At 39.4% G+C, this 19,648-nt stretch overlaps 1 protein-coding gene across 8 annotated transcripts in view; it reads left to right on the top strand.

Moving 5' to 3' along the window:
* ARID1B (AT-rich interaction domain 1B) overlaps window positions 1-19,648 on the top strand; it is a 572,492-nt gene that overhangs the window by 442,652 nt on the left and 110,192 nt on the right. For all 8 annotated transcript variants that reach the window (XM_075339668.1, XM_075339666.1, XM_075339669.1 and 5 more), the window contains one exon: window positions 9,810-9,943. In XM_075339668.1, the coding sequence (XP_075195783.1) occupies window positions 9,810-9,943 (134 nt within the window). The remainder of the gene's footprint in view (window positions 1-9,809; window positions 9,944-19,648) is intronic.

The following is a 19,648-nucleotide window of genomic DNA, read 5'->3' as shown; positions in this document are numbered from 1 at the left end:
AATATCAAGAGGTCCGGTTGGCATAAAGCTACGGATTTATTGATAGAAAAAAAAAATATAACAAAGCTGTGAATAATACGTTGCAGGATATATTGCGTTATGGACTATTTACTGCAACTTATATTTCACAGCTTTGTTATATTTTTTAATTTTTCTACCAATGAATCCCTAGTTATATGCCAACCGACCTCTTTATATTTGCTGGATCCCTTTTCCACATTGTTCAAGACTAAAGCCCGCTTTACACGCTACAATATATCTTACAATGTGTCGGCGGGGGTCACGTAGTAAGTGACGCACATCCGGCATCGTAAGGTACATTGTAGTGTGTGACAGGTATGTGCGATTGCGATTAAACGTTAAAACGTTCATTGCATACACGTCGTTGAATCTTGATGAATTGCACGTCGGGTTGTTCAATGTTCCTGAGGCAGCACACATCGCAGTGTGCGACACCCCCCTCCGCTTCTATTGGCCGGCTGCCACATGACGTCGATGTGACGCCGAACGTCCCTTTCACTCCAGGAAGTGGACGTTCGCCGCCCACATCGAGGTCGTATGGAAGGGTAAGTGCGTGTGACGGGGTTTAATCGTGTGTGCGGCACGTTCAACAAATTGAACATGCCACACATACGATGGGGGCGTTGCAAATCACATACGATATCGTATGCGACATTGCAACGTGTAAAGCAGGCTTTCCTCCAGGTATCCTGAATATTGCACGGCTCCAGACCCGGGAGTAATTATTCATACAGAGCTGTCACATGTGAGCTGGACTGCATCCTCATTGCCTATCAAAAGTTTGGGGTCACCCAGACAATTTTGTCTTTTCCATGAAAAATCATACTTTTATTTATCAAATGAGTTCCATAATGAATAGAAAATATAGTCCAGACATTGACTAGGTTAGAAATAATGATTTTTACTTGAAGTAATAATTTTCTCCTTCAAACTTTGCTTTCGTCAAAGAATGCTCCTATGCAACAATTCCAGCTTTGCAGACCTTTGGCATTCTAACTGTTAATTTGCTGAGGTAATCTGGAGATATTTCACCCCATGCTTTCAGAAGCCCCTCCCACAATTTGGATTTTCTTGATGGGCACTTTTTGCATACCACATACGGTCAAGCTGCTCCCACAACAGCTCAATAGGGTTGAGATCTGGTGACTGGGCTGGCCACTACATTACAGATAGAATACCAGCTGCCTGCTTCTTCCCTAAAATAGTTCATGCATAATTTGGAGGTGTGCTTTAGGTCATTGTACTGTTGTAGGATGAAATTGGCTCCAATCAAGCGCTGTCCACAGGGTATGGCTTGGCATTGCAAAATGGAGTGATAGCTTTCCTTATTCAAAATCCCTTTTACCTTGTACAAATCTCCCACTTTACCGGCACCAAAGAAACCCCAGACCATCACATTACCTCCACCATGCTTGACAGATGGCGTCAGGCACTCTTCCAGCATCTTTTCAGTAGTTCTGTATCTCACAAATGTTGTTCTGTGTGATTCAATCACCTCAAACTTCGATTTGTCTGTGCATAACACTTTTTTTCCAATCTTCCTCTGTCCAATGTCTGTGTTCTTTTGCCTATATTAATGTCTTCCCTTTTATTAGCCAGTCTGAGATATGGCTTTTTCTTTGCCACTCTGCCCTAAAGACCAGCATCCCAGAGTCGCCTCTTCACTGTAGATGTTGACACAGGCGTTTTGCGGGTACTATTTAATAGAACCTGCAAGTTGAGTCGATTTCTCAAACTAGAGACTCTAATGTACTTGTCTTGTTACTCATTTGTGCAGCGGGGCCTCCCACTTTTCTTTCGTCTCTGGTTAGAACCTTTTTGTGCTCTCCTCTGAAGGGAGTAATACACACCGTTGTAGGAAATCTTCAGTTTTTTGCCAATTTCTTGCATGGAATATCCTTCATTTCGAAGAACAAGAATAGAATGTCGAGTTTCACATCAAAGTTATCTTTTTCTGTCCATTTTGAGAGTTTAATGGAACCAACAAATGTAATGCTCCAGATTGTCAACTAGCTCAAAGGAAGGTCTGTTTTATAGCTTCTCTAATCAGCAAAACTGTTTTCAGCTGTGCTAACATAACCACAAGGGTTTTCAAGAGATTTCTAAACATCCATTAGGTTTCTAACACAGGTAGCAAACACAATGTACCATTAGAACACTGGAGTGGTGGTTGTTGGAAATAGGCCTCTATACACCTATGTAGATATTGCACTAAAAGCCAGATGTTTGCAGCTAGAATAGTTATTTACCACATTAACAATGTAGAGTGTATATCTGTTTAATTTAATGTTAGCTACATTGAAAAAAAAGTGTTTTTCTTTCAAAAATAAGGAAATATCTAAGTGACCCTTAACTTACTTTTGCACTGTAGTGCGTGTGTGTGTGTGTATATGTATATGTATGTGTATATGTATGTATGTATGTGTGTATATATATATATATATATATATATATGTATATATATATATATATATATATATATATGTATATATATATATATATTATAGTGTGTATGTATGTGTATATAATATATAGTATGTATGTATACACACTGTGTGTATGTATGTGTATATAATATATGTATATAATATATTATATTAAGCTGAATGTGTGTATGTCCGGGATTGGCATCTGCACAGTCGCAGCTACAGCCACAACATTTTGCACACTCACACTTCTGGACCCCGGGAGCGTCATAGGCTATGTTTTGAGGGGAAATTTTAATCCCGCGCTTTACAGCTATTCACCAAAAAACCTGCTTCCATTAAAGCGAATGGAGCTGGGAGCCACAGTGCAGCCAGAACTTCAGAAGAATGCGCAGCCACGCCCTTATATGCAATGTTGGCGTGTCACAATGCAGCCAGGGAAACAGACAGACACAGACAGGGAAAGAGGCAGACACAGACAGGCTAAGAAACAGACATAGACAGGGTAAGAGACAGACCGACAAAGAGACAGACTGACAGGGAAAGAGACCGAGATAGACAGACAGGGAAATAGAGAGAGTCAGACAGACAGGGAAAGAGAGACAGACAACGAGAGAGAGAGACAGAGAGATATATACAAAGGGGGAGACAGACAGATAATTGGAGAGAAACAGAGAGACAGTTACTATCCCGGGCAGCGCCGGGTGCTATGTTGTGAGGCGAAATTTTAACCCCGCGCATTCCAATTTACCAATCAATTTTGCACCTATCTACATAATGGGGAAAAAGTGAAACGAAAAGTGTTGGGGGCAAATTGACAGCTGCCAGATGTGAACAAGGGAGTGATGGCGCCAAAGAGTATATACCATACAGTTGCTAAGGTGGGGCCCCGACATGGGTTACTCACCACACTCAGGGATATGAACACACACACACAATGCGCCACACACTACCACGTACTTGAACACATATACCACCCTCAGTACACATTTCACCACACATACACCAACCTCGCCACATAATCGCCCTAAAACACACACAAGTCTGGTATTATCCTTCAAAAATAAAAATCTGATTAATAAGCAGCCAAACTACAAGAACAACAAATGTACCACATAGGAAATACGGCAGCTGTCAGTCACATGACCTGTCTATTATGTGTATGTGTGAGCTAATATATACTGTCAAGGGGGAGGGCTTTCTGTTGCCTGGAGATTTATCTGGCTGCCAATAGCAACCAATCACAGCTTAGCTTCTATTTTGCTACAGTTAATTAATCTGAGCTCTGATTGGTTAATATAGGCAACAATTTAATAATTACATTTCTGTCTATTTGTTTTGTGGTCTTTGTGTGCAGAATACATTTTTGTTAATACATCTCTATTTTGTTAACAGCCGTGATTATCCCGGGCGAAGCCAGGTAGCACAGCTAGTGTGTGTGTGTGTGTGTGTGTGTGTGTGTGTGTGTGTGTGTGTGTGTGTGTGTGTGTGTGTGTGTATATATATATATGTATGTATGTGTATGTATATATATATATATATACATATATACATATATACAGTCATATGAAAAAGTTTGGGCACCCCTATTAATGTTAACCTTTTTTCTTTATAACATTTTGGGTTTTTGCAACAGCTATTTCAGTTTCATATATCTAATAACTGATGGAATCAGTAATATTTCTGGAGTGAAATGTGGTTTATTGTACTAACAGAAAATGTGCAATCCGCATTTAAACAAAAATTGACCGGTGCAAAAGTATGGGCACCCTTATCAATTTCTTGATTTGAACACTCCTAACTACTTTTTACTGACTTACTAAAGCACTAAATTGGCTTTGTAACCTCATTGAGCTTTGAACTTCATAGGCAGGTGCATCCAATCATGAGAAAAGGTATTTAAGATGGCCACTTGCAAGTTGTTCTCCTATTTGAATCTCCTATGAAGAGTGGCATCATGGGCTCCTCAAGACAACTCTCAAATGATCTGAAAACAAAGATTATTCAACATAGTTGTTCAGGGGAAGGACACAAAAAGTTGTCTCAGAGATTTAAACTGTCAGTTTCCACTGTGAGGAACATAGTAAGGAAATGGAAGAACACAGGTACAGCTCTTGTTAAGCCCAGAAGTGGCAGGCCAAGAAAAATATCAGAAAGGCTGAGAAGAAGAATGGTGAGAACAGTCAAGGACAATCCACAGACCACCTCCAAAGACCTGCAGCTTCATCTTGCTGGAGATGGTGTCAATGTGCATCGGTCAACAATACAGCACACGTTGCACAAGGAGAAGCTGTATGGGAGAGTGATGCGAAAGCAGCCGTTTCTGCAAGCACGCCACAAACAGAGTCGCCTGAGGTACGCAAAAGCACATTTGGACAAGCCAGTTACATTTTGGAAGAAGGTCGTGTGGACTGATGAAACAAAGATTAAGTTGTTTAGTCATACAAAAAGGCGTTATGCATGATGCATGGAGGCAAAAAAACACGGCATTCCAAGAAAAGCACTTGCTACCCACAGTAAAATTTGGTGGAGGTTCCATCATGCTTTGGGGCTGTGTGGCCAATTCCAACACCGGGAATCTTGTTAAAGTTGAGGGTTGCATGGATTCAACTCAGTATCAGCTGATTCTTGACAATAATGTGCAAGAATCAGTGACGAAGTTGAAGTTACGCAGGGGGTGGATATTTCAGCAAGACAATGATGCAAAACACCACTCCAAATCTACCCAGGCATTCATGCAGAGGAACAATTACAATGTTCTGGAATGGCCATCCCAGTCCCCAGACCTGAATATCATTGAACATCTGTGGGATGATGTGAAGCGGCTGTCCATGCTGGCGACCATCAAATTTAACTGACCTGGAATTGTTTTGTAAACCGGAATGGTCAAATATACCTTCATCCAGGAACTCATTAAAAGCTACAGGAAGCGACTAGAGGCTGTGATTTTTGCAAAAGGAGGATCTACAAAATATTAAAGTCACTTTTTGTTGTTGAGGTGCCCATACTTTTGCACCGGTCAAATTTTGTTTAAATGCGGATTGCACATTTTCTGTTAGTACAATAAACCTCATTCCAATCCAGAAATATTACTCAGTCCATCAGTTATTAGATTTATGAAACTGAAATAGCTGTTGCAAAAACCCAAATTATAAAGAAAAAAGGTTAACATTAATAGGGGTGCCCAAACTTTTTCATATGACTGTATATATGTGTATACGTGTGTGTGTGTGTGTATGTGTGTATATATGTGTATATATATGCATATATGTATGTATGTATATATATATGTATGTGTGTGTATATATATATATATATATATATATATATATATATATATATATATATATATATATATATATATATACGTATAGATATATATATGTGTATAAATATATATATATATATATATATATATATATATATATAATAATATACAATCTCTATTACTACAAAGATTGCAAATGTACACTTCTCAGAATTCAGACAAGACTACAAACACCCTCATTTCTGTCCTGCTAGCCAACCTGCAAAGGTCCTAGACGGTAAGCAAGAGGAAGCTGCCAGGAAGGTTTCTAGATACTAGACAAATGTTTTTTTTTTTCTCCTTTGGCCTGGGTATATTACTTTTTACCTCCATGCAATGTTAATAAAGCTCCCTTCGAGGCCTAAAAAGCTTCTGAAAGAGTTATTCCCAAAACCATTAAGATAACCCCTATCCGTAGGATAAGATATTATTTGCTGATAGTTGGAGTGCACCTTTTTTGGTCAAGGTGTTGCGTTGTTATAATAAACCACTTTTAAGAACTGCCTAAAACATGGAAGGGCTTTTACCTACTGAAGCGTTTTACAGCATATCTAAAATATACGCAACATGTGTCAGATGAACGTTCCACTTCCAAGACCATTTCTTGGGAGAATGGAAGAATAGCAGGTAACTTCTTCCCTATTTGGAACTCCAAGGGTCGAGAAGGCCTTCATGTATGTGGCTGCGTGTTGTGCAAAAAGGCTAGCATTTCACAACTCCATAGGGGTCAAGTGCGTTGATGGCCACCTCTAACTTACATATGCATTTCTGAACTACCAAACAGTGGTCATGAATCGCCCATCTCCTGATCCATTGTGGAACCGTGGATGTCTACACAGTCACCATGGGCACTAACCTATTTCTTTTCAGGGTTTGGCATTCAACCACACATAAAATAATTAGAATACTATACATTTCTATTCTTTTCCTGCCTATTTCTAATCCTGAGAGGCTTGGTGGGATTTTCATGAGCTTAGGGCAATATTTTAGGTCACCATTTTTCTTTGTAAATCACATACAATACAAACAAGTATTTATGAAGCAGTGAAACCTTTTCCAAATCACGTTTTGTTTTTTTTCCCTCTCATGCTAAAAAGAAATCCGCTCTGCAATTTGAGTTCCTCCTGATGCCTTGTTAAAAGCCTCATCAGAGGGCTGACATTGTGCACAGGCTGACATTCCCATATCAAAGAACGCCCTTCGCTTCTCAACTACATCAAGCAGTTGCACCTCACATGCAGTAAAGAAGAGGGATGATTCCCTATTAGGATTATCTGCATTAGTCATCTTTTAAACTGAAAAAAAAAAAAACAACAAAGGCGAAGCTGCGTGAAAGAATTGGTTGAAGAAATAAGAAAAATCAGACACTAACAGCTATATGAACAAATTAAGGGTCCAATAATATGGATGGCACTAAACTGCTGATTGGTAAACCTTTAAGTGTTCTTTACACGCTGCGACATCATTAGCAATAGCTAGCGATGTTGAGCGCGATAGCACCTGCCCCCGTCGTTCGTGTGACATTTGGTGCTTGCTGCCATAGCGAACATTATCGCTACGGCAGCGTCACACGCACATACCTTGTCAACGACGTCGCTGTGACCGCCGAACAATCTCTCCTTCAAGGGGGAGGTGCGTTCGGTGGCGTCACTAAGCGGCCGGCCAATAGAAGCGGAGGGGCGGAGATGAGCGGGACGTAACATCCCACCCACCTCCTTCCTTCCGCATTGCCGGTGGACGAAGGTATGGAGATGTTCGTCGCTCCTGCAGTGTCACACACAGCGATGTGTGGTGCCGCAGGAACAACGAACAACATCGTACCTGCAGCAGCAACGATATTAAGGTAAGGAGCGACGTGTCAACGATCACCGTTTTTGAACAATTTTGCGATCGTTGATTGTCGCTCCTTGGTGTCACACGCTGCGATGCCGCTACCGGCGCCGGATGTGCGTCACTAACGACGTGACCCCGACGAAATATCGGTAGCGATGTCGCAGCGTGTAAAGCACCCTTTAATGATTGGTGGCCGTTTATAGCCTGTTTACAGAGGCAGACTGCAGTAAACGATTCGCACTGAGCCATCTGTAATAGATCAATCAGTACACACAGGCTGCCATAGTTCTGGGTAGCACAAGTCCAGTTTACACAGAATGATACACCACCAAGGCAATAATCTATTACTCTGTACAAAAGATCATTTCACCTGATGAACTAAAATTTTGCTTCTTTGAGGGATCAGCAGTCTATTTGCGCTGTGACCGTTCTTAAGTATGCTCATTCACTATTATCTGTCAGTGTAAGTAAAGCTTAAAGAATTTATCCCCTACTTTTACATTGATGGCCTATCCTTAGGATAGATCATCAATGTCAGTGCGGGGTCTTAGACCCTGGGAGAACAATCGCTGATCAGATGGACACAGCTGCGGCAGCAGGCAACCGGAAATGCTCAGTTCCGGAGCTGCTCCATCTTCTCATAGCAGCCGGGTACTGCACATCCTCCTCCTATTGATTTGAATGAGAGGTGCATGTGCAAAACCCGTCCGTGCCACTATCAGAAGACGCGGCAGCTCTGGAGCTGAGCATTTATGGCCGCCTGCTGCTGCCACCGGCACCGAGATTTGATGACGTAGCCGAAGGATAATGTAAAAGTAGTGGATAACCTCTTTAGGAAATGACACTAAAATTACCAAACCATTATGACAGTAAACCATTGTTCTTCTACATTGGATATTGTAGTAAAAACCTCAATCAACTGGGTTTAATGCACATGTAACATCAGAGAAAGCAAAATGCCAGTAGAGGACTGTTTGCACAACATTTGTGTTATATACATGCATAGAAAGTACAGACATTATTACAAATCAAGAGAGCATGGATGAGTGGCAATACTACTCACAGCCCATAAATAAGTGTGGCCCTCTTTATGGAGGAGAGTGAAGGCTACAGTCAAAAGGGTTTGGGTACCCAGCGGATTTTCAGCCTGGGAATTCTTCTGCGTATAGGAGTACAAGCAATGTGTCAAACTTATTGGGAAAGTCCGCAATGTGAAGTGATCACCACTGTGTGCATTTGACATCCGTGGCACATGAATTTAATTTGTGGACCTTCACCATGGATTTCAGTCTTAGCGATGCAGAATGTGGAAATGTCCGATGTGCATGCACCCGAGGGCGTAAGTTTCTGCAGGTCTGGTAATCTAGTGATCTGTCAGTAACATTGTACAATTTAGATGTGCCTTCTGGATATTACGGTCATGATAGGCTTCTCCATACTATTATTTCGTATTCACTCCTAAACTGTGGTATAAATCATGTCTTTTTCTACTAAATTCTAACAATTCTGTCATTAAGTTGCATTTAAGATTTATTTAGCGACCTCATCCAGAAAAGTTCCTACATAAATGAGCATTATCCATTATCTGCCAGCAGTCGTCCTTATAGACCATTAAGACCTGAGAAAGAGAACTGAAATGAAAAGAGGGGAAAAGAAACTAAGCTTCCAAGAAGATTTTTTTTCTCATCAAAACCTTCAAACAAATAATTTGTTAAAACAAAGGGGAAATTCATTAAAGGGGAAATTCATTGGTGCCGTATTTTTCCTATTGTAAATTAGCCGCACTATAAATTTCTAAACACATTTTACCGTTCTCGATGCCTTGTTTTGACAGGTACTCCAAACATTTCTTGTTGTATCGCCATTTGTTGAGCATTATGTGACAGCTGCTGAACCTTTTATAGCAATAGTGATTAACACCTTCTATCAATCTGACTCCAGGGACAGTGTTTTGACTTTTAATAGGTTCACATTTTCCCACGCATTTTACTGACTATTAGTGGGAAATACCGATATAGCCATAGTTACCGCATCCTATTTTTGTGTAATTGACGAGAATGTTCATTGCTAATAGTGATAGTGTTACGCTGTTAGCTACATGGATCGGTGATACACACAATGTAGGTTATGTAGCAAAAACGAATCTACCAAAAACTTTGTTGTTGTTTTTTTTTATATATTCTTAGTAAACATTCTTTTTCATACTTTTTATGTTAAAACAGGCAAAGTGGCTTTCCTGGCATGAATCAGAGCGGTCTTATGGGAACAAATTCTTCATACAGTCAGTCCATGAATAACAATGCAAGCATGATGAATCCACAAGTGGCCCCATATAACATGATGAACAGCTCCGCAGGTAATGAACTATAGCGGTTACTTATGCATTCTCATGTCATCAGCCGACTGTACAACTTGCTTAGAACATGGTGTATTCTTGACTTATCCGTTTACTTCACTATAATTAAGATTCATGGATATTTCTGTCATTGCTGTGTGTTTGCTTCATCTGCCCCTGTGGATTTCCTTCAATGTTGTAGCTTGTTCGATAAGATGGCAGTGCCAGGAAAAAGAATTAATTGTTGCCATTATCTGTTTGATGAGTACAGTAGCATGTTTTTTTTTTCCCCTAAAATTGAGCATAGCATTGTATCTTGTTTTTTGATTTATAGTTATTTTTTTCTGATCGTTGTGTATAAAGTGCTGTAAAAAAATAAAAATTAGTAATATAATATTTATTCATTTATATAGCGCTGCTAATTCCACAGCACTTTACATACAATGACAACATTGTTAATATTATGATTATATATTATATTATGTCATTGGGGCTCACAATCTAGGTTCCCTATGAGTATGTCTTTGGAGTGTGGGAGGAAACCGGAGTACCCAAAGGAATCTCATGCAAACACAGGGAGAACATACAAACTCCTTGCAGATGTTGTCCTTGATGGGATTTGAATCCAGGACCCCAGCGCTGCAAGACTGCAGTGCTAACCACTGAGCCACCGTGCCACATTCAGTATTTATCTTAAATGTTTAACTACTAGAACTAAAGCAATTGATTGAAAATAATTTGTTGCTACACACATTGCCTTTTTTTTATACTTCTGCCCTCTGTTTTGATTAGTTGTATAAAACTCTAGTGATTGTCAGGGTCCTCGTGGTGGGAGCCACACTAATATTGCAGTAATTACCTGAACAGTAGATAGTTGAGAACTTATTAAAGGCTCTGGACACCTTCCACATGAAAAAAATATATTTTTAAGATATTAGTGGTTGCTTGACAGATGCAAATCAGTTCAAAATGAATCAAATTCACTTGGTTGCCCAAATTTGAAGGATTTCAGGTGAATCCAGGCCCCAAAGTATAATGTAGCTTAAAACATGTACTCACCTCATCCTGGCCCTTAACTTTCCAGCCATGCAGCCTTTTGGCTCAATCTTCAAGAGTCTTCTCCTACCACATTTACGGACAAGGTAGGGGAAGATTTCTGGAGACTATACCAGATAGGATCTATGTGACAGGACAGATGAGGGCCGGTGCTAGACAAGTATAACTTTTTTTTTTTTTCTTTTCTTTTTACTTTTTATACTCTGATGTCTTGAGATCTCAGCATATAAGTCACATTTGAGTCACAGAATACATTTTATGCAAATAGAATTTCCTGGCTAAATTCGAACAGATCAGCAGAATCAAATTTCAGCAGATTCGCTCATCATTAGGCTATGTGCCCACGTAGCGTAATTTCATGCAGTTACGCTGCGTTCTGCACCGCAACGTAACTACATGCGTCCTGCGTCCCCAGCATAATCTATAAAGATTGTGCCTAATCCATGCGCATGTGGCGTATTAGAACGCAGCGCTTCGGCAACAGCCGAAGCGCTCCGTTCTAAAAAGCAAAATGTCAGTTTGTTCATGCTTTTTTGATGCAGATTCCGCTCTGTCTATGGGAGGGGCTGCATCCAGAGCGCATGAAATCTGCTTTTCATTACGGACTGTTTCTGCAGCGATTTGAAGCGCACGTGTGCTGTTCAAATCGCTGCAGAAATTTCTGCAGGAACAGAGCGCAACGTGAGCACATAGCCTTACTGATTACATTTGGCTAACCCCTTTACCCTCGACCCTGTTTTCACCTTCCTTACCAGGCCAATTGTTTCACTTCTGAAGAGTGTCACTCTATGCGGTATTAACTCTGGAATGCTTCAGTAGATCCAAGCAATTGTGAGACTTTTTTTTTTTTTTTTTTGTGCCGTATTGTACTTCATGTTAGTGGTAAACTTGGGATGATATTTTTTGTTTTTGTGAAAATATTGAAAATTTGGAAAACATTTTGCAACTTTCAAGCTTTTAATTTTCATGCCCCTAAACCAGAGAGTTATCTCATAAAATAGTTAAATAACATTTGCCACATGTCTACTTTTACATAACATTCTTTTCTGTTAGGAAGTTAAAAGGGTTAAAATTTTATCATAAATTTCTCATTTTTCCAACAAAATTTACAAAACTGATATTTTTATGGACCACTTCACATTAGAAGTGAATCTGAGGGGCCTAGGTGACAAAAAAATAATTAACAAAAGTGACACCATTTTAAACACTAAACCCCTCTGAGTGCTCAAAACCACATTCAAGAAGTTAAACTATTTAAATGGCTTCACAGGCATTCAAGCAATGTGAAAGGAAAAAATTGCAATTTTACTTTTTCCCACCAAAATGTTACTTTAACCCCAATTATTTATTTTCAAAAGGGTAACGAGAAAATGCATCATATAATTGTGTAATTTCTCAGAGTACACTGATGCCCCATTTGTGGTGGAAAACTACTATTTTGGCGCACAAAAGAGCACCATTTGACTTTTGGAGTGCAAAATTGGCTGGAATAAATAGCTGACACCATGTTTGTAGAGCCCCTGATTTGCCTCAGAAGTGGAAGCCCCCACAAGTGACCCCATTTTGGAAACTAGATCCTTTAAAGAATGAATCTATTCCTTACTACAGAAATACGAACGAAACATATGTGGTTTAGGTGCACTTTGGGGCTCAGAAAAGAGAGACATTTGAATTTGGGAGGACAGATTTTGCTGGACTTTTTTTTGGGGGCGGGGGGGTGGTCATAGCGTTCTCCCAGAGCCTTTGTGCTACCAGTATCGTGGAAGCCCCCTATATTTCCGTTTACAGATGCAGAGTGGAGATTTGTTTGGTTTTTTTATGTATAGAGTTTGTTTCATTGGGCACATTTTACATACAATTTTGGCTCACATTTCTCCCATACTCTACACAGAGCACTTACAGTGCCTTGCAAAAGTATTCGGTCCCCTTGATTTTTTTCAAACTTTTACCACATTTCAGGCTTCAAACATAAAGATAAAACATTTTAATTTTATGTTTAAGAATCAACAACAAGTGGAACACAATTTTGAAGTGGAACGAATTTTATTGCTTATTTTAAACTTTTGTAAAAAAAATAAATGAAAATTGGGGCGTGCAATATTATTCGTCCCCTTTAAGTTAATACTTTGTAGCGCCACCTTTTGCTGCGATTACAGCTGCAAGTCGCTTGGGGGGTATGTCTCTATCAGTTTTGCATATCAAGAGACTGAAATTCTTGCCCATTCTTCCTTCACAAACGCTCTCCATCCAACCTCACTCAGCTTGAGCTATTTGTGAACAGCAGTTTTCAGCTTTTTCCACAGATTCACGATTGGATTCAGGTCTGGACTTTGACTTGTCCATTCTAACACCTGGATATGTTTTTGTGAACCATTCCATTGTAGATTTAGCTTTGTTTGGGATCACTGTCTTGTTGGAAGACAAATCTCCGTCCCAGTCTCAGGTCTTTTGCAGACTCCAACAGGTTTTTTTCAAGAATGGTCCTTTTTTTGGCTCCATCCATCTTCCCATCAATTTTAACCATCTTTCCTGTCCCTGCTGAAGAAAAGCAGGCCCGAACCATGATGCTGCCATCACCATGTTTGACAGTGGGTATGGTGTGTTGAGGGTGATGAGTTTTGTTGCTTTTACGCCAAACATATCATTTGGCATTGTGCCCAAAAAGTTTGATTTTGGTTTTATCTGACCAGAGCACCTTCTTCCACATGTTTTGTGTCTCTCCTAGGTGGCTTGTGGCAAACTTTAAATGACACTTTTTATGGATATCTTTGAGAAATGGCTTTCTTCTTGCCACTCTTCCATAAAGGCCAAATTTGTGCAGTGTACGACTGATTATTGTCCTATGGACAGACTCTCCTACCTCAGCTGTAGATCTCTGCAGTTCATCCAGAGTGATCATGGGCCTCTTGGCTGCATCTCTGATCAGTCTTCTCCTTGTTTGAGATGAAAGTTTTGAGGGACGGCTGGGTCTTGGTAGATTTGCAGTGGTATGATACTCCTTCGATTTCAATATAATTGCTTGTACAGTGGGATGTTTAAAGTTTTTGAAATCTTTTTGTAACCAAATCCAGCTTTAAACTTCTCCACAACAGTATCACGGACCTGCCTGATGTGTTCCTTGGGCTTCATGATGCTCTCTGTGCTTTAAACAGGACACTGAGACTATCACAGAGCAGGTGCATTTATACGGACACTTGCTTACACACAGTTGGTTTATATTTACCATCATCAGGACAACATTGGATCATTCAGAGATCCTCAATGAACTTCTGGAGTGAGTTTGCTTCACTGAAAGTAAAGGGGCCGAATAATATTGGACGCCCCAATTTTCAGTTTTTTTATTTTTTACAAAAGTTTTCAAATAAGCAATACATTTCGTTCCACTTTACAATTGTGTCCCACTTGTTGATTCTTCACCATAACATTAATTTTTTTTTATCCTTGTCTGAAGCCTGAAATGTGGGAAAAGGTTGAAAAAATCAAGGGGGCCGAATACTTTCGCAAGGCACTGTACATTGAGGGTTTCCATCTAAATCTCCAACTTACATGATTCCAATGACACCCCCGAGGGTGAAATTAACTATAATGAGGCAGCAGAGTTACTATGGCCCTGTATTGCTTCTGTTTAGCGTTGTCCTTTTCAGAAGTGCACAAAACTATGATTGACCACGTTTTTATGCACCAGTGAAAAGACGAACACCACCAGATCATATCACAGACTGAGTCCCAAGTGACTCCATGTGCCTCATTACAGGGAATCTTACATCAACAGTTTCGTCTGAATTACGTGTTTCAGAGATTTATATGGAAACCCGATGTACTCAGAGTAAAGCGCAGGATAAATGTGAGCCAAGCCTTACTGTGATCTTTGGGAGGAAGAATGAACAAATCAACAGCAGGTCAAGAATTGTTTTTATTTATCTTTTTTATGCTGTTTACCTAGTGGTATTTGATTAGTTGGCGTGAATCTTCAAGTCGGTACGATTACGGCAATGCCAGATTTATATTTATTTTTTTATGTTTGGTTACTTTCACACACTAAAAAATGCTTTTTTTACAATAAAAGTTTTGCATCACCATATTTCTGTCGAAAAGTGATGTGAGGGCTTTTTTTTTTTTTGACTGATGGATTCCTTTTTTTTATTGATTCCATTTTCAGGAACATTCTGTTTTTTGATTACTTTCTATTCCGATTTTTGGGAGGCAGAATGAACATAAAACAGCAACTCTGGAATTGTTTTTTTTTTTTTTTTTTTATGCGGTTCAGCTTGTGGTAAAACTAATAAGACCGCTTTATTTTTCGGGTCAGTACAATTACAGTAATACCACATATATGTTTTTGTGTAATGCCACTTACCATAAAAACAATTTTTTATTAAAAAGAATTTTTTTTGCATTGCTATATTTTGAGAGCTATAGCTTTTTTTATATTTCTTTGGACATAGCTGAGTGAGAGGTGGGTTTTTTTTTTCTTTAAGGACAAAATGATGCAAAAAAAAAGAAAATTACAAAAATACACCAGATTTGCTTTTTATTTTTCTCTACTCAAATTGAATAAAAATAAAATAACCCTCGGCTCAAGGGTATACAGCTCTCCTCCCAATGGTATACAGTTCACCTCCCTGTTATATAGCTCCCCCCAAAGGTATACAGCTGTCGTCCTCCCCCAAGGGTATACAGCTGTCCTTCCCCCAAAAAATATCTAGCTCCCCTCCCCCAAGGGTATACAGGGTCCCTCCCTCAAGGGTATACAGGTTCCCTCCCCCAAGGGTAGACAGCTCTCTTCCTCTCCCAAGGGTAGACAGCTCTCTTCCTCCCACAAGGGTAGACAGCTCTCTTCCTCCCACAAGGGTAGACAGCTCTCTTCCTCCCACAAGGGTAGACAGCTCTCTTCCTCCCACAAGGGTAGACAGCTCTCTTCCTCCCACAAGGGTAGACAGCTCTCTTCCTCCCACAAGGGTAGACTGCTTTCTTCCTCCCACAAGGGTAGACTGCTTTCTTCCTCCCACAAGGGTAGACTGCTTTCTTCCTCCCACAAGGGTAGACTGCTTTCTTCCTCCCACAAGGGTAGACTGCTTTCTTCCTCCCACAAGGGTAGACTGCTTTCTTCCTCCCACAAGGGTAGACTGCTTTCTTCCTCCCACAAGGGTAGACTGCTTTCTTCCTCCCACAAGGGTAGACTGCTTTCTTCCTCCCACAAGGGTAGACTGCTTTCTTCCTCCCACAAGGGTAGACTGCTTTCTTCCTCCCACAAGGGTAGACTGCTTTCTTCCTCCCACAAGGGTAGGACTGCTTTCTTCCTCCCACAAGGGTAGGACTGCTTTCTTCCTCCCACAAGGGTAGACTGCTCTCTTCCTCCCACAAGGGTAGACTGCTCTCTTCCTCCCACAAGGGTAGACTGCTCTCCCCAGAGTGTGCAATGTACACAACAGTGTGACGCCCCAGGGCTGTGGGGTACTCTGGTACGCAGGGGGAACAGTCGTGGTCGCGGCCAATGCCCGGTTCCATATTAAATATAAGGAAAAAAGAATTAAACTTAGGATTGTCAGCCGGTCTCCCATGCGCCGTGAAGTGGTGCTGCGCTAGCTGATCAGTTGTGGCTTGGACCGTGAAGAAGGCGGTTTATACCGCTGAAACGCTTTGTCCGTAACGCACTGTTTCCTGCAACCTATTATTTACAGCTTTGTTATATTTTTAATTTTTCTACCAACCAGACCTCTTGATATTTGCAGGATCCCCTTTCCTTTTCCGTGTGTGTATGTATGTGTGTGTGTATGTATGTATGTATATGTATATATATATATATATATATATATGTATATGTATATATATGTATATGTATATATATGTATATATATGTATATGTATATATATGTATATGTATATATATATATATATATATATATATATATATATATATATATATGTGTATATATATATATGTATGTATATATATATATATATATATGTATGTATGTATGTATGTATATATATGTATATATATATATGTATATGTATATATATATATATATATATATATATATATATATATATATATATGTATATGTATATGTATATATATATATATATATATATATATAGTGGGTGTATATAGATATCTAAATACATTTGTAAATCTATCCATACTAATAAGAAACAATGGCAGAATTGCTGTTTCTTCATCTCCCTTACAACTTTTTGATCCTTATTTGTAAATCAAAAATGTTACCAGTAAAATCCGCCGCCTGTCCTGCAAAAATAAGCCCTTCTACAACAGTCTAAAAAAAAAATATTTTTAACTACCATTTTCTGACAGCTATAACTTTTTTTTCTTTAAAGAAAAAAAGCTTATCTCAATGTAACAATTTTGGCATTGTGGAATGTGACAGCGGCCTCCGCTAACATGGTATTGAGACCAGGTCTTCCAGGTGCAGTGTTGCCTATCCATATATTGCCACTTAAAGGAGTAAGCACCACCCTTGTAAAGCATAATAAAAACTTCGCTTATAACATTTGAACAAAATATCATGCTGTGACTAAAAGAGTGAAACAAGGCAACCAGTTTTGTCAACAGCATGTAATGGGCAAGACAGAAGACAACTTCCAGACATTACAGTGTAACAAATTATGTGGCACCATAATGCAAGAACACCTGGAGATACCTTGATAAGAAGCATTACAACCTTTGGAGCTGTAGACTTAACAAGTGCATTTTGACAGATGACAGTGCTTAGAATAGAGCTCTTTGATGTTTTGCTTCTGATCTGATTTATTTGAAGACAGAATTTGTCTAATTGTTTTCCTTTTCAAGTCTTCCTGAACTTAATTGGTTTTATTCCTTTTGTCTATTCAGCTTGTATGATGCTTCTCCACATCTTCTAGTCTTTTATGCTCTTAACGGTGCCCATACATGTAATGGTAGTGTGTGCCAAATTATAAAACTGCAGACAGCTTTACAATGAGGTTTTTATGCTGACCTCTTGTACAGATTAACCATGGTAAAACACGCTACATCGTTGGCACGTGCCATTGTTAGATCGTTGTCACGTGGCAAACAACTGCAACATCTAAACCTGCCCTTATACTGCAGCGTAACTTCTTGGATGCTGGAGCTTAATCACACCAGTGTGTTCTGGTCATTGTAACTAGGGTTGAGCGAGTACCTAACTATTAGTACTTGCTATACTCATAACGATTACTGTCTAATACCCGCGTATTCATTCTGATTAGCATGTGCAATGCAAGTCAATGGGAGTAAACTTGCAAAGTAATGAGTAACCCGAATGCCATTCTATTCGTGCGAGTTGCAAATAGTGCGGAATTCAGGTTACTCGTTGCGTTGCAAGTATTTCCTATTGACTTGCATTGCACACGCTATTTAGAAGGAATCTGTGAGTATTAGACAGTACTCGTTATGAGTATAGAGCATACGAATAGTTAGGTACTTTCTTAACTCTAATTGAAACCCCTTTTACTTGATTTGGGGATTTTTTTGACATACAAGAATGAAATTGGACCTCATCAGAGCTAAGAAAGGGAAAACTTTTTCCGAGAAAGATTCCATTCTCATTTAGTTTTTTTTCTATCATGAACTGCAGCCTTGAACTACCATTGGAAAGTTGCATGTATTCTTGCTTTCACTCTTGTCCTTCTAATATCCTTTATGCATTCACAAAATTCTTTCTCTATTATTCTGGGGCACAATAGAAAAAAAACCCCTTCTTTTGAGAGTGGCTTAACAAACCTACTGCTCCTCATATTGCATCCTACAAACTGCTCTTCACCACAGGCATTTTTTTTGTCATGGACATCATTAGTGGTCAGATAGGATAATATTGGCAAGCTTGGCAAAAGTAAGCTTAATGCTTACTCAAGACATTCTTCGTTTAAGAATGTAATAGGTTGTTGAATTTTTAACAAAATACAGATATGGGGTCCATTCTGTTCTCTTTTTTGACATAAACTTATAGAAAGACACGATGAGTCCATTGTATGGGAATCTGCCTTTCATGTTTGTATTCACTTTTCCTTTGTCTTCCGCATCAAGGCATTTCAGGATTTGAGGCTTTCTGTGAGGAAGAGAAATCTATAACAATTTATGGAAAAAAACGTACATGGGTAACCTTGAGATGAACGATGACCAGAGAAAGGTGCCTTATAGACATAAATATAGTATTTGTTTTAGGCATTCAGCTTTTGATTCTCCATGTATAGGAAAGTAAATGTATTCTGTTTCTTCTTTCATTTCATCTTACAGCCTTGCGTTACTTTGTGGCAGAAAGAGATCAGTGGAGATTCTCTGCTTTGACCCGCCAGTGAAGAAATTCTAAAATATGTAGCCTTTTAAAGAGAATCTGACAACAGGAGTTTGCTACCCAATTTCAGAGCAACATGATACAGAGACCCTGATTCCAGCACTTACTGAGCTACTTATTGCAGTTTTGTTAAATGTACTGTTATATTTGCTGCAGATCTCCAGTTCTCTTATGGCTGAGCTCTTAATCCCGCCCACACCACTGATTGACTGCTTTCTATGTATGTTTTGCATAAGCAAAAAGCTCATCAATATGGAGGACTACATGGCAGCAGGTTTACTAGTCCGGTAGTGATAATCTGCAGAAGATAAAACAGTGATTTTATCAAATCTACAGCAGCAGCCCAGTAAATGAC

The sequence above is a fragment of the Anomaloglossus baeobatrachus genome, chromosome 3 (assembly GCF_048569485.1).
Source record: "Anomaloglossus baeobatrachus isolate aAnoBae1 chromosome 3, aAnoBae1.hap1, whole genome shotgun sequence".
In the NCBI taxonomy this organism is placed as follows: domain Eukaryota; kingdom Metazoa; phylum Chordata; class Amphibia; order Anura; family Aromobatidae; genus Anomaloglossus; species Anomaloglossus baeobatrachus.
The sequence above is the reverse complement of the archived record's forward strand: the minus strand, read 5'-3'. Positions and strand labels throughout refer to the sequence as shown.